We start from the raw sequence: 14,788 nt of genomic DNA on the forward strand, positions 1-14,788 counted from the left end.
GTTTTCCCCAAGTGCACACATGCCACAGGAGCTGAGCCAGTGTCTTCGGGGCAGGAGAAAGCAGAAACAAGAAAGTAATAGTGCTGCAACAAAAGAGAAGACTTAAGTCTGGGGTAAAGCGTTTTGTAAATGGCCTCTCAGGGCCAAGTGAGCCTGACAAGAATGAGGTTGGTCTGAGTCACGTTCTGCAGGAGCATCTCCTTCTGGAAGCAGCACATCTAAGGCCTGTTCCTGCATGGCTGTGTAATTCTGCTTGGGCTTTGCCTTGGCACAAGATCAGGTGCCACACATGCAAGGGTGAACAAAAGGCTCCCAGTCTGTAAAGCTCTGTTTTATCAGACAGAAACTAAACTGAAATAAGGTAATCTTCAATCTGAAAACCCAAGCAAAAACAACTCTTCCTCCTGGTAAGGTAAAGTCTCTTTCCCCACTCCTGCTTTCTCTGGCTTCCCCAGCTGCACAAATTTGACATAACCTCTGCTGGGTCCCTAGGAAATCCTCTTTCTTTCTGTTGCCACCCAGGATTGACTTATGGCTCTGCTCCCGGCTGAGAGGAGGCCCCTTGCTCCTCAGAGGAGTTTCCAGCAGTGCTGTGGGATGGTGAGGTCTCTGCTTGCTGTGTCTCACTGCCTCCCCCATCCTACGCTGCAGCGATCTTTCCCAGAAGAGTTTGGTCCACGATTCCTCCTTAGCAGCAATCTCTTTTCCTTGCAGAGGATTGCAGCTAGCAAGTGTGGAGCAGGCACTGTGAGGCAAACATGTAATCTTTCTCCCATCTGCCTCACCACATCCTTTTAATAAGAAGTACAGCAAAATGTGAATTTACAAACGGTTCTTCTGTCCATCACAGTGCATTAAGCCCATAGGGTGTTAACAGCCCACTTCCCCTACCCCTCTATCTCCAGAGTAAATTGCTGACAAACCTTCCTGTTAATCTTTTAAAAGTAGAAGAGATGAAGTAAATTTTTAGAAGTGTTCAAGACAGCAAATTCGCTGGGAAAAAAAAACTTGGCCTGCTGAGACTGTTGCAGAACATGGATCAACTTGTGCAGCTGCAATGTCTGCACACAGTTTCAGTCGCTCGTGGGTGGTGGAAGCTCAACCAGTCACAAGTAGCAAGTACACTTGCTCTGTCCCTCCCAGACTCCTGAGCAGAAAAGCAACAAGGGGAGGGTGCTTATACATACCCTCAGTTAATTTTTTTTCCTGATTTTCCCCCTTTTTTTTTCGGCAAGGACTTCTCTAGGTACTTGGCCGCCTTCTCCATGCCTTTTTCCTCTACCTCTCTATTTTAATCCTCCAGTACAGGTAAATAGACTAAAAAAAATCAGCCATGCTCCGGGGAAATGCCTGAGAGAAGATGCTGGTGCTTGAATCTTTAAAATGGGCTGGCCAAGATGAATGGAGTTTGTTTTGCTTAGGAGAATGTCTGGAGAGGACATGTCCCCCAGCACCACATATTCCTGTGGAAGACAAAGTCCAGACTCTGTCTTAGGACTGTATACTATAGTGAAGGCTCCCTGGAGGTCCAGAGCTCACATGCCGGTCTGATTTGACCAAGCCAGAGATCATATATGTTTAAAAGCCATGCTGAGATATTTTAATGCTGTTTTTTAATTTGTAGATGGGTAGACAGAACTGGGATTTGCAAAATGAAATGTTGTACAGTTTCAGGTTCAGAAGAAGGAGTTTCTGAATTTTCTGGGAAAAACACGTTTTAAAACTTGTATGTTTTCCTCTTTACCTGAAAGAAACCCTATGAGAGTATCTTGGTTTAGAGTAGATGTTTCCCTAAAACCTGTTTTGTGCGTATGTGCACATGCATCTGTCGACTTTAATCCATTTGGGTTTGCCATCATCTTTTCTCTTAACAAACACTACTGTAGTTTGTGTGCTTTTATTATCTTTGTTTATCGTAGTTTTGCCTCATTAAATTATGTCAGATGAATAATAGGGGAAAGGTACCGAGGCACTGGAACATTAAAGCTAACCTACCTAGAGGGTACTTAGTATCAGACAGTGCTGTCTGGATTTAGAGATCCTGACTCTGCAGAAGCACATATGTGTAAGGACATTTTTAAAAAATTATGGCTGGATCTAGCCATAAATTACATAATTTTCAGTGGCTCTGTGCCTAACCTGTGCTACACATTTTTTCTTCTTGGTAGTAAGCACGCGCTTATACTGGTTTAATGCCTGTAGTTCAATAGACAGTACAGATAAACAGTTCCTTTTGGGTCGGTGATTTAAGCTCTGTTATCCAAAGGGCTAGCTCCAATCCACCAATTCCTTGTGTGGGAGGGGGAAAAAAATGTTTCTGTCAAGTTTTGTGTTGCTCGAGGTTAAAGTCTTGTTTTCTATTGGTATGACCAAGGAAAGTTGAGCTTGGGGGACAGGAGGTTGGTTGATTAGCTGAGGTGGTTTTGTTGTAGGGCGTTTTTTTGGGGGGTGTTTGGAGGTGGTTCTGGGTTTGGGTTTATTTCCAGAGTGGTAGCAAAGCAGTGCTAGAAATACACTGCCTCCACAAACCTGTCTCAAAGGAGAGCCTTCATCCTTGTACTCAGTATGAACTAGGGCACTTCTGAAACCGTAGTGCTTTTTCTTGCTTGCTTGCCACAAGTGGGTTTTGCTCTATGCTTCTACCTAAAGCCCCTTGATCATTCTTTTTGCTCCTGCTCAGGTTTAATTCTCAGTTTACTATCAGTTGTCACTAGCAGAGATGTGATACAGAGTTTCTAAAGCCAAGCACTATGGAAAAGCGGAGCACGGAGTTTGGATTCCCTTATCATTCACAGAACTGAGCCTTCCAGGTCAGGGTAGATTGTGTTTTTGCCACCATCTGTTGTGCCTGGGGTTGCCAACGCAATACTTGTCATGACCAGTAACCTTACACAGTTTGCTGTTAAAAAAAAAAAGTGGATTTTTTTTTTTTTTTGGTCATCAACAACTTCTACTCTTACATGAATTTCTATGTGCTTTCAGAAGGCCAATTTTAAGAACAAATTACATGGCAGGAGAATGCGTAACACATGTAAGAAATTATCTAGGGTTTTGGCTCTGAAATCTGTATTTGGGAGCTGACCAGTTTTTCAAATTCTGACCCAGCAATATGCAGGTAACTTTGGTAATCTCTTATTTAAAGAGTGCCTAAAGCACTGCTAATGACCTCCTCACTATAGGAAACATCTTCTGTAGATTGTCTTGTGCATTTAGCAGCTTCTGGTGATTATTTCGCCATGTATTTAGAGCAGATTCCAGTTAGCATATGAGTAACATCGTGTCAGTCCTAGTTCTTTCGTTCTGACATCTCTTTTGGCTCCCAGTGTGATTTGGCCCGGTTTTTCAAAATGTTGATCCTGAGTCCAAATGTAACTTTGTGGGTGGTACATATGTCAAGCCCTAGTTCAGTATTTTTGGACAGCAGTAGCATTTCATAATTCTTTTGAAATGAAAAGAAGAAACGAAGTTAACTGAAAAAAATGCAGCTAGATCTAGCTGGGCACAAGCTCGCCTTTTCTACTCCCCCCTCCGCCCTACTGTTTTTCAATTTGGAAAAGTAGAGGTTTACGTGGCAGAAGCACTTGACAGGATTTAGGCTCATTCAAAGCAGCAAGCAATAGCATAGCTTTGTCTCTATAACCTGTCTTGTCATGCCCTGGTGGCCACTGAGACCTCCTGGGATGCGGATGGGAAAGATGGGGAGAGTGGAGGGTTGCAACCCTGTGTTTGTGTTTGTTAAAACAGTGAGCTAGGCTGAATTACGTAGATGGCTGAATAAGGCCATGTTGGCACTAAAAAAGCCAAACAACCCCCTCAGGTTCTCCATATGTCTGTGTTTGATATACCTACTGCCATATTATATCTTTATATACAGCACACTCTAAACAGCACAGGAAGGTATAAATGCAACTTTACTACATAAAATCAAGTGAAATAGTCCAGAAGGTTGTAGCTTGTGTGAAATAAACACACAAAGTACAGGAGATTTCACAGGGCATAAATCAAAATGAACTTCATAGCTTCCTTCCTTCCTTCTCCCCAGTGCAGTTGCTGAGCTGCTAGCTGAAAAGCTGTCCTTCATCCTTCTCTTGCAGCAAACCACACGCTCGTATATATTATTAATTTTGTTTACTAGTAATGCAGGACATAGGTACTTTTCTAGAGTGTCTCAGGTTGCTTTTCAATGTGTCTGTGCCAGCTCCACTGCCGCAATTGCAGTTCTGAGCATTGTTTTTCAAGTGCTGATAATTTTTCAGGCAATAGCAACATCAGCAAAAAAAGCGTGTTTGAGATGAGTCTTGCCACCGAAGTTCTGAGCCTAAGAGGTGATTTTCTGTGAGAAACCACAAAACAAATCACTGCAGCCCTCTGGGCTTCCCTCACTTAGTCGCATAGCTTCAGAGGTCATAGGCTAGCCAGCTGCCCTTCGTAATCTGCTGATGAAACAAGTTAGCTTCAGCCCTTGCAACATGGCCTCTTCCAGCAACTTTGCACCGTTGCGTAGCAGTTGAAGGCCCTAGGGATGATGGTCCTTGTGGTGGTTCCATAAAAGATGCTGGACTTGGCAGTGGGGACCGTTCTTTTGAAGGACACCGGCCTGAATGATGCTTTTTTCACCCCTTCTCTTTCTCCTTCTTCCTAAAGTGCAGTCAGTGTGAGGTGCTACGCAGGAGAATATAAGGAAGGAGGGGAGAGAGGAAAGAAAACTTGATCCCTGTTTTTGGCTACTTACAGGACAGTGTAAAGTGGGGGCTTCAGACTTAAGTATTTGTAGTTACCTTACAGATAATATAGTTTGTGGGCCTGTCAGGCTTGTGGTTTGATTAGTCATTTGACTCTGATGCCCAATATGGACTCAGCTGATACCCTTTTTCTTGGTGTCAGAGCACAGCTGGCTCTTTGCAAGGAATAGGAAGGAGTTCAGACTCCTCCTCAAGGAGGTTTCGCCAGGGCTCTCAGCACTGTAGGTCCAGCTGGAAGCTTTGGGACATGTTCATGAGCAGCCGGGATGGTAAAATTCTTCCTCCACATTCAAACCAGGATATCCAAGTTAGTGAGTGAGGCAGAGATGTTAGCTATTCCCTGTTGGAAACAAAGGAAGGAACAAGAGCAAAGTCCATGACTGACTCATCCTTCCCAACAAAATGCTATTCCAGGATTTAAACATCAGGGAAATATTATCATGCTGGCTACTTGTAGTGATTTGTGCCTTTTTGTTTGGTTTAAGAGCTAATCTGTTTGCCCTCCCCAGTACAAAATGCCATTTAAATGCCTTCACTGTATTGTCTCTTACAGAGATGCCCAAGTATCATGGTTATATACCCAAGATACTCTTGACTACGTGGTCTCCCATGAAGGACCCACTGTGTTTTGCAAACCTCACTTGGATCTGTTTTGGGATTTCACAGCTAGTGATGTTTTGTAGTATGGGAGCGGAGTCCTCCACTAGTTTCTTCTTTTGTGTGTTGGTTGTTTTTTTCTTTTTTCTACCCCTCCCCTAACCCCCAAACCCTAATATGGGCCCTACTTGTGATTACTGGGAAATGTAAAGGTGGGGCTTAAATGTCTGTGCTACCCTTAAAGTCTGAGGCTTGCCTAGGTGATGCAGCTGTGTAATACAGCACCATTTATTGATCCCAGGTCTATGCCATATATTGGTGAAGCAGAGGGCAGTTCGATTACAATATAGGATTTCACCCTTAATTTTTAATTTCCTGCTGGTTTGTGTCACAGCCTTAACATTGCTTAAACATGATTGAATGTGACTCCCCAGAGCTCAAGCAGCCAGCCCGGCTGGAGAGCCATGCAGCAGGGGCTGGCAGGGGCCCCGCCACGGCACCTGCCCTCTTCCTGCTTGTCCCTTCCACTTTGGCTGGTAGCGCTGACTCGTGTGCTCAGGGCATGATTTTGGTATCACCCTGAGGGCTTTGGGCTGGGGTGGGCCAGGAGGGAAGGACGACATACAGGGAAAGGCTGGGGAGGGACAATTTTGTGGTGTGAAGGAAAGCGTGTCCCTCTGGGGTGAGGTACTTTAACCAATGAAGCTCCCCAGCACCTCAGCTCGATCGTGTGTAATACAAACCACAGGATTCTACAGCTTATGAGAATGACACACATCTATATTTATTTATTTCTCAATGGCAAAATTGCTCACCTTCTCACCTCATCAGTGACAACAGCTGGGTGTGTAAAAGGTAGAGTACGCAGGCATGTGGTAAACAGAATCCGAGCATGAGCATTTACATCTCTCGTCTCTTGGCCATGGGAAAACTGCTGTGAAACGTGAAATCTCTGACAACCTTGACTGTTGCAGTCAAGGTCGAATGAGCACTAAATATCCTTCTAAGACTCTTCAGCCCGTGAAGCTTGTCTTGGTTTAAGTGGTCCTGAAAGGTGAGAACAGGATCGGAGAGCTGTTTCACACTTTGACTGTGTACACATCCTGTCGTTGCTCACCATTTCACATTAACTGTGTGAATCTAGTCATCGGTTAGCTTCTTGGTGGGTTTGGGTTGGTATTTTTTTGTTTGGTTGGGGTTTTTTTTATGACACTGTATTACGGTGTAGCTGCTGCTATAGCCAACGATATCCTACCTGATTAGGATGTTATTCTAGTCCACCTCTTTTTCCTTGCAAGCAATAGGAGCAGCTCGGCATGTTAGATATTTCCTCGTGTTCACTTTTCCTTTTGGTAAAATGGATAATTCTTTAGGGAAAATCTTTCCACAGAAAAAGAAATTTACATCTTGTGTCAAAGATAGAATCCCTAGGAAAAATAATGGTTTGTTTTTTTTTTTTTTTTTAATCACAGCTGCTTGGATCAGGGCACTGGGTCACTAATTGAGTGCAAGCTTTATAAATGTTGTTTGTCCTCTCCCCACAGGGCATACAAAACCATTGAGGAAGATGACTTGAAGTTTCCCCTTATATACGGAGAAGGCAAGAAGGTGGGCATGTTTGCTTTCCTCAAACGAAAGGAAGAAGGAATTTTGTGCTGTTTACCACTCGATTTAGCCTGTGGCAGTCCAGTGTTTTCCACTCAGTATCTCTTTATTTTATCGTTTTGACAGCTTGAAAGAATATCTTGGTTCTGTCATAAATCAGTCTCATGTCTAGGGGGCGGCGGGGGGAGCTCAACATACTAGAAAGCATTTTTATAGCAAACATAGTCATTTGCTGTTCAGTTTGCGTTTGTTTTTCTTTCATTGTAAGTAGGCTACAATGAGACTGTCTTAAATAATTGACTTAAAATGTTCCTGGTTTCATTGTAAAATATAACTAGGCTAGATGAAGATAGCAAAATACTTCATGTTTGCTGAAGACAAAGCAGAAGGATATTTAATAACATTTTAGAGTGCTCTGAGATGCAAACCCCTAATTTAGGAAGGGGAGGGATCAGGGCAGGATTTGGGAAGTATAACACCCCTTAACCATATCTTCTTCAGCTAGTGTACGTGAACTCACTGTTGAATTTTTCTGATGTGTGAATGCTGATATTTTTTCTTGAAAGGGAGAAACAAACTGTTCTGTTTGGGTGTACTTTGTTTCTAGCTCCGTGATTAAGAACAGTGAGATCATCAGTGCTGGTCTCAGCAAGCTTAGCTGGATGCAGCAATAGGATCAATATAAGGACGCAGTGGTGTCAGTTTGCCGATATTGGTATGCTTGCTGTGTTTCTAAATAATGCTCCCCTGCTGCATTAGGTTCTTACCTCAATGCAAAAATACACGCTTTTCAAAATTAGTCCAAGTTTTGAAGGTTCAGACCTGCAGCTTATCTCTGAAGTTGGTTAGGTTTATAATTATTTGCAAAACATTTCATGCACATCTTTTTAATTTACTTTCTGATTCCCTTACGGAGCCAGGGGTTAGCGAAGCAAAATAATTTTGAGTCAGTTGCTCGCTGTTATTGATGCTGTGAGCTCTCTTGTTCAGAAGCTGCTGCAGCTAAACTGGAGTTTGCGGGAAGTGATATGCAGAGGGCAGAGGGCAAGGTTCCCCATGAGGCAGTCTGCCTGGTCAGTCTTTGGAGAAGCGTTAATGAAGAAGAGCCCAGTACCTCTTCGGAAACAGCTCATGTCACAGAGGAAGGTGCTTGGGGAAGGAAGTGGTAGATCTGAGGTAATAGCAGACCTGCCCTGGACCGGCTCTCCACTGTGGTCAGTGCCACCGCCACCTGCGTGTTCAGCAATTTAAGGTGGCCTTCGGCACTTTTCCTTGGTGAAGGGAATATACAGCAATATGTCAATAGGAAGAGGCCGCAGGTTTCTTAGGTGAGTAATCAGGGTCCTCATCCTTTTTATAAAACCTGTTTGCTACCAGTATAATTTGCTGAAGGAATGCGCTCGTAGACTGGTGTGGGACAGCAAGGCGACTGGGTTGGGTTTCCGTAGTCCCAGTTCCTTACAGATGGCCACAGTCTAAGATGGGTGTACACAGACTGGGATGTGGATGAATACAAAGCTTGGAATAATGAAAGAAATGGAGATGACGTGAGTGTGAAAAGCTTAGAAGTTGATTAGCTGTGTTAAATCTAGCGTTTCTGGGAGAAAAAAGGGAATTCATCCCTAACTGGCAGTTATAGAGTAGGAATATTATCTCATTCCTTATTGACACAGTGCAAGTAACACGATTTGATCCCATCGCTTTTCTTTCTTTCCAGGCTAGAGTTATGGCAACGATTGGAGTGACCCGAGGACTGGGAGACCATGACCTGAAAGTGCACGACTCCAATATATACATCAAACCTTTCCTGTCCTCATCTCCCGAGGTAAAACAGCCAAGGTTCAACTATCTGATTTGTGGGAGAGAAACAAATACACTTAGTGTGCTTATTTGTTCTTCCCAAATTGTCCATTCTGACTGTGGTCCAATCCAGGTAACGTGCTGCCTTTCCCAAAGGTGCAGCATGTTAGTAACATCCACATAGCAGGAACGTTATAAGTTCCCCAGCTATGTGCTCTGCCACTTGTTGCTCCAGATCCCTGGCAGAGCATTGATGCCTTCTCACTCCCCGGTCTATGGTTACCCCGTAGCCTTGCCATTCAGTGTGACAGACACCCATCTCTCCCCACCTCATGCTCCAGCTCCCCTTGAGGCCTAGATCATGCTGCCTTCACAGAAGCTGATGTAAATCTGTGCTCTCCAGAAGGGAGCACTGGATGTCTTCCACGATAGCATAGTATCCTGCATTACACGGAGGATACCAGATCAACTCTTAAGCAGGAAAATGCCAAGAGCGATTGGAAGGGTGCTTTATGCTTCCATCTGTCTGCCCCTTCACCTCCAGTTCTTAATTCTTTATGATGGTTTTGTGCAAACACCAAATAATGGCAGTGTGCATTCCCAAATGATGGCATAACGAGAGGATTATGCGGTATTTGTGTTACGGGTAGTTTTGAATACCTCCATTATTTTGGCTTGCCTTGCCACAAACAATTCCAGTTTTTGACCACCGGAGACAATTGTAGTGAAGGATATCGAGCCTTCCAAAGGGATTTGAATGTATTTGTTAAAAAGAAACATGCAAACCTCGGGGTTTTTTTCCAAATGACACATATTTTTCATAAAATATTAAGCAAGGGCAAACCATCCAATGACAGCACAAAAAGATGAGGCTTTGCTTCCGTGGCCCAAACGCTGAGAGCCGTCCACTGTCAACTGGTTTGCTGGAGTTTTAACCATACCCAGTATTTGACCTTGAATTTGTTGCTTGCTATAGCAGTGTGAAAGAATGAAAATACACAAATGGCATAATACTGCTAGGAAGGAACCAAATTATTAAATTAACCTTGCTTAGAACATCTTTGAGACTTTAAAAATAAAAATTAAAAAGGTGCTGAGAGATTCTGGCCCTGAAGAAAAGGAGGAGATCTACAGACAGCCCCTTCTTCACATTTCCTTGCTGTCAATCCAGTACCTTCCCTTTCCCCCCCTTTGAATATGTGGTAACCCTCGCTTGGGACCTGCTGCTGTTCTCAGCCAGGCGGGCAGCAGCTCTGCCCTCATCACTGTGATGGATTTGTTTAGTGCCAGCGAAATGATGCAATTCTACCCATTTATTTTTCTTTCTTGCATGTTGAGACCCAGTGTTTTTGGGGTATGTAATGGCTGCAGCACAGTATCTCAGCAGTATCATCTCTGCCAGTTGCTGCTGCAGTATTTGTCTGTGTGTATAAACTAAAGCTTCTCATGGGCTTTTCTGATTTGTGTGGAGTGTCGTACGTGTTCAAATTCTGGAATATGACATCCAGTTCATATGCTATCCACGTTTCAGGATCTCTTAACTGCTTCACAAAAGGGAAGCAAAATTGGCTTTTTTTCCACATTCCCTTCACAGCTAAATTCAGCAGAAATGTACGAGGGCAGGAGGAGGAAGGACAGAGCACTAGCCACCTCAATCTTGAGATACTGGCAAAAAAGCCCTCAATTTTATTAGGAAGTAACATATGCTCCAGCCTGCTTTCCATTGCACCTTCTCTTAATCATCTCTTCCTTCTTTTCCCAGAGAAAGTCCCAGTGCTTTATCTCCTCGTGTTCTTCCCTGACTTGTTCTGTCCATACATGGACAGTGCACCTTGCACAGAAACCAGCATTAAGAAACAACGTCTTTATGCTGCCATCTGGGAAGCTTGGCACTTGGAAGTAAAGGCAGTGGCGTCAAGCAGCAGTCATATTTAGCCCTTGTGCAGCATTGGATTTCGAATTGTTTATATAGAGGTAGGGAAGCACAATGTCTGGTTTCCAGACCTGGAAAAGGGGAGGCACAGGAAATTAAGGCACGCGGTGAGTCATGACAGAGGGAGGATCCAAGTCCTCTGGCTTCTGTTTCTGTGCCATAATTACAGCATCCTTTCCTAAGTTGGGGGGCAATGTGGCAAGTTTTCAGAACATTTTACTTCCAGTGTGACAAAGCTCTAGTATGCCATGTCCATCAAAATTTAGCTGAAGGAAAGGTAAGCATCCCTGAGACTACATCCAGAAATAGGCATATAAAAGTAATTTGAGGGTGGTGTAAAATGATACTTTGAGAGAGTGCCAGGCTATGGGAGGAGAAGTCATGTAGACAAGACTGACAAATGTAATCAGGATTCAGTGGCTCAGCTGTTACGAGACCAGATTTGGAGGACTTCTGCAGGTTGGTGAGCTCTAGAGAATTGAGCCTTTTATAATGAACTGGAGTAGCACAAAGCAGGCAAGCCATGGCTGAGGCTCTCTGGCATGGAATTAAATATTTATTTTTCATAATGGAACAGTTCATTTGAAAGCTTTCAGAAGGAAATTCTGCTTTTTAAAGCTCAGCAAGATCCACCTTGTTGCAGCTGAAAAGCAGAATTTCATCCTGAGATTTTTCGAACAGCAGCTCAGCCGTTTGGTGGGAGAGGTGTGGCTCTGATGGCAGCGTTTGGCCCTTGCCAGCAATGCACCTGAAGCCAGCCACCACAGCGAATGATAAGAAGGTAATGAAGGAGAATTTTTACCCTTCTGTTATGTTTGTAAAATCTTTCTGACAACTCCACAACTATGTCAGAGGAGACCACTTTAGATTCACATCTGCCTTCTGGAGAAATCTTTTGGAATTACAGCATTTAAAGGAACAAGCAAGGCAAATACTTAGAGAAGTACTGTTTGATCAAAGGGAGTCAAGGTGGTTTCAAGAAGCAAACATCCCGCTTGTAGCTTGAAGTCCTTCAGGGTTATGTCTACCAGAGAATTAAAAAAAAAAAAAAAAAAAAGAAATGCAGTAGATGGTCTTGCATGAGCACTTTGATTTCTCAGAAAACATTTGAGAAGCTGTTCTGCATCACAGGTTATTAATATAAAAGATATGAAGCTATAGATTAAGTGGAAAGTTGGCACAGTCTACTGGAAATTGGCTAAAGGGCAGGAAACAAAGGGTGGCAGTAAAAAGCTAAAAGGAGATTAATTGGTGAGTGCTGCAGGGAGCAGTGTTGGGACCCGCTTTTTATTATTTACATATAAATTACTTGGAGGGTGGTATTGAAAGATCTTGTCGTTTGCCAGCGAAGCTGTGCTGGATAACACTGCGCATAAAAAGGGACGACACAATTAAGAAAGGGCTTAATTTATTGAAGTAGCCGAGTTGATCAATAGTGCAGGCGAGTGAATGCAGGCTGTTGTTTGGCTTGAATTCCCCCGGGGCTGGCTGCTGAGGAGCACCTCAGGTGGCTGCAGGCTCGCGTGTCACTCTGTTGTGAACAGTTTTCAAGCCGCAGGGACTCGCGTTGGCTGCCTCTTAAAAACAAACCTGGCAAACAAGCCGCAGCACCTTCGCAGAACTGCCGTGGTCGTTTTCGGCAGCAAAACGCAGGTTTTGTCCGGTGGGTAGATCCATTTGAAATGTAAATGTAAAACCAGCCCACCTGTTTGTTCGTTGCTTACCCAGAGCATTTTTCTCAGCGCTCTTGACTGCATGTAGGTGAGCAATATAAGAAACAAATATCTGGATTGAAGAAAGGTGTTATGTGACAAACTGCATTACACATGTTCAGAAAGATGTCATGTGCGACTATGGGCTCTAGTGGTGTGTACCCACTGTTACCTACCAGCAGAGGTTTGTAAGTACCAGTCAGAATAAAATATAGCGTAACCCAACTCTTACTGTCGTGGATGTTTGTGCTGCCAAGGTGGTGCTCCTTCCTTACAGTTGGCTTTTTACATTTTCTGGTTACTAAAGTCAAGTTCAGCTAGGTAACAGGTCAGCTGCTCCACATCAAGACATCAGTGGATGGTGGAAGTATGGCGACCAAACTGGGCTCCTTTGAGGGGTGCCCTGATGCTCCAGAGAGATGTTAGCATGAGAAGGTTTGCCAGGGCAGCACAGAAGGGGCCGGGAAGCTGGGGGGAGTTGGTGGCAAGGCTCTTGAGACAGCATGGGAGGCAGAGGACAAAGCATAGGTAGCCCAAGGCGTTTGGGGCAGAGAACGTGAGTTTTGTGGAGCACTATCAGGATTGACGTCTGGCTGCAGAAGCAATGAGTCATGAGGGAAGGCCTGAAGATTCTGGATAGAATTGCTAGGAAATTTGTCAAGGGTGCAGCACCAGTTAAGGAAGTCTTTGTGCTGTTGGATGGTGTCTGGCCAGCCGTCATCTGCGCTAGCGGGGCTGTGTGATACTGTTTTGCAGTACTGTGTGCAGCTTTGTGAAAACTTATGTCGCAGACAGAACGTCGCTTAAACCTCGCTGTTGTTTAGTTTCCCAAAATACAGCTGTGGGAAGGGAGACAGTGGTTAGGTAGGTTGGCTCTGGAATTTAAAAAAAAAAAAAATTAAAACGTAGTAATTTCCATTGGAGGCAATGAGCTGCTTTTGGTCACATAAGATTTACAGGGCTGCGGGGTTGCTTGCTGTTGCAGGCACTTAAGTAACTCCCTGGATCTCTGTCATTCTGAAACTCTCGCCTTTTTTGTAGCGCGTGTGTGGAGTATGCTATGGGGTGTTGCACAGTGTGGGGTGTGTGGAGTGGATGTTGAGTGAGCCCTGCTGGTCTGAGCATCCATTACACACGCCCTGGTGGTGCTGCCCAACCTGTGTGCCTCTGGGAGCTCTGCTGTCACGCTGCTCTGTGTCCATCTGAAGGCAGTGTCGCTACTGCAAGAGACCCTCATTGACCCAAGTAAGAACTAGAAAAAAGCTGCTAGCAGAAAGGTGAAGGGTTAGGAGCTGGGTTGTTTCTGCGCCTGGACAAGGTGGTCTGTGAGCATAACCTGAACCTACGATAGACTGGACAGCTCTAAATTAACTCATTTTTGTCAGCAACGTACTAGGGCCACCTACCGCTGTATTTTAGAAATCCGAGGAAAGACAGAAAGAAAGAGCTTAAGAAAAAATTAAGTACTATGTGGACATGGCTGCTCTAATGTGTTGCTGCTGTGGTAACTGGAAGGCAGACAAAGCTGCCTTTCAGTGAACATTTTGTTGCATGTTCAACTGGTCCTTGTATACAAGAATCTTACCTGAAGTTGCCCCAAGCTTGCCTCCTGTAACCTTGGCACTCTTTTTTCCTTAGCCTGGGTACCAGCCTAGCATCCCTTATTGCTCACCCCACTGCCCTTCTCTGCACCTCTTCTGACATCTAGTTCCTTCTCAGTTACAACCCTTTCTGGAGGTGTTCAGTTCACAAAGCTTTTGCTTTTATGAAGTAACTACCTTCTTTTATGAAGTAACTACCTTGTTCCCAGATTACTCATAATTAGTGATTGAATTTTTTTTTTCTTCTCCCCAAAAACTAAACATGCTCTTGGTAGAATGATCTGTTCTTGGCATTGCTCTAGCATTGTGCTACACCAAGGTTTTAGACCTTTTGACCTGTGGATTGGCTGCAGGTAGCTTTGACAAGTTTCTTATCCGCCCCAGTGCCACTCCCCAGTCAGACAAGATTGTTCATTTCGGGAGGATTCAAATCAGTGATGCATGGTGTCACGTCCCACCTAGGAGAAGGGGAGAGTGACTAAGATCCGCAAATCCCCTCGGCGTGGATTAAGGTGAAATAACGCTCAAGGTCCAAAAACAAACTCCAACTTTAATGGCACGAACACTTCTATAAACATCAACCCTCTATGTCTTAATATATAATACAAGCTAAGCGGCTTTGTGAGGAGTTGAGGTAGGCCTTGTATTGCTTAACAACATCAAAACAGAGAGCGAGAAGGGGGAGGAGAAGAGAAAAAGAGAAAGGGAGAACTGGGAAGCAGGAGAGAGGTAGAGAGAGAGAGATAAAGAAATCACCAATCCTGGATCCAGCGTTGGACCTGCCAACGGGGGGTGTCG

General features: G+C 44.2%; 1 protein-coding gene across 1 annotated transcript in view; it reads left to right on the forward strand.

Annotated features, from left to right (window-relative positions):
* PPM1H (protein phosphatase, Mg2+/Mn2+ dependent, 1H) overlaps window positions 1-14,788 on the forward strand; it is a 76,193-nt gene that overhangs the window by 52,760 nt on the left and 8,645 nt on the right. Inside the window, exons 6-7 of the mRNA XM_009327686.1 lie at window positions 6,884-6,947; window positions 8,662-8,769. Coding sequence (XP_009325961.1) covers window positions 6,884-6,947; window positions 8,662-8,769 — 172 coding nt within the window. The remainder of the gene's footprint in view (window positions 1-6,883; window positions 6,948-8,661; window positions 8,770-14,788) is intronic.

The sequence above is a fragment of the Pygoscelis adeliae genome, unplaced genomic scaffold (assembly GCF_000699105.1).
Source record: "Pygoscelis adeliae isolate BGI_AS28 unplaced genomic scaffold, ASM69910v1 Scaffold113, whole genome shotgun sequence".
Lineage (NCBI taxonomy): Eukaryota > Metazoa > Chordata > Aves > Sphenisciformes > Spheniscidae > Pygoscelis > Pygoscelis adeliae.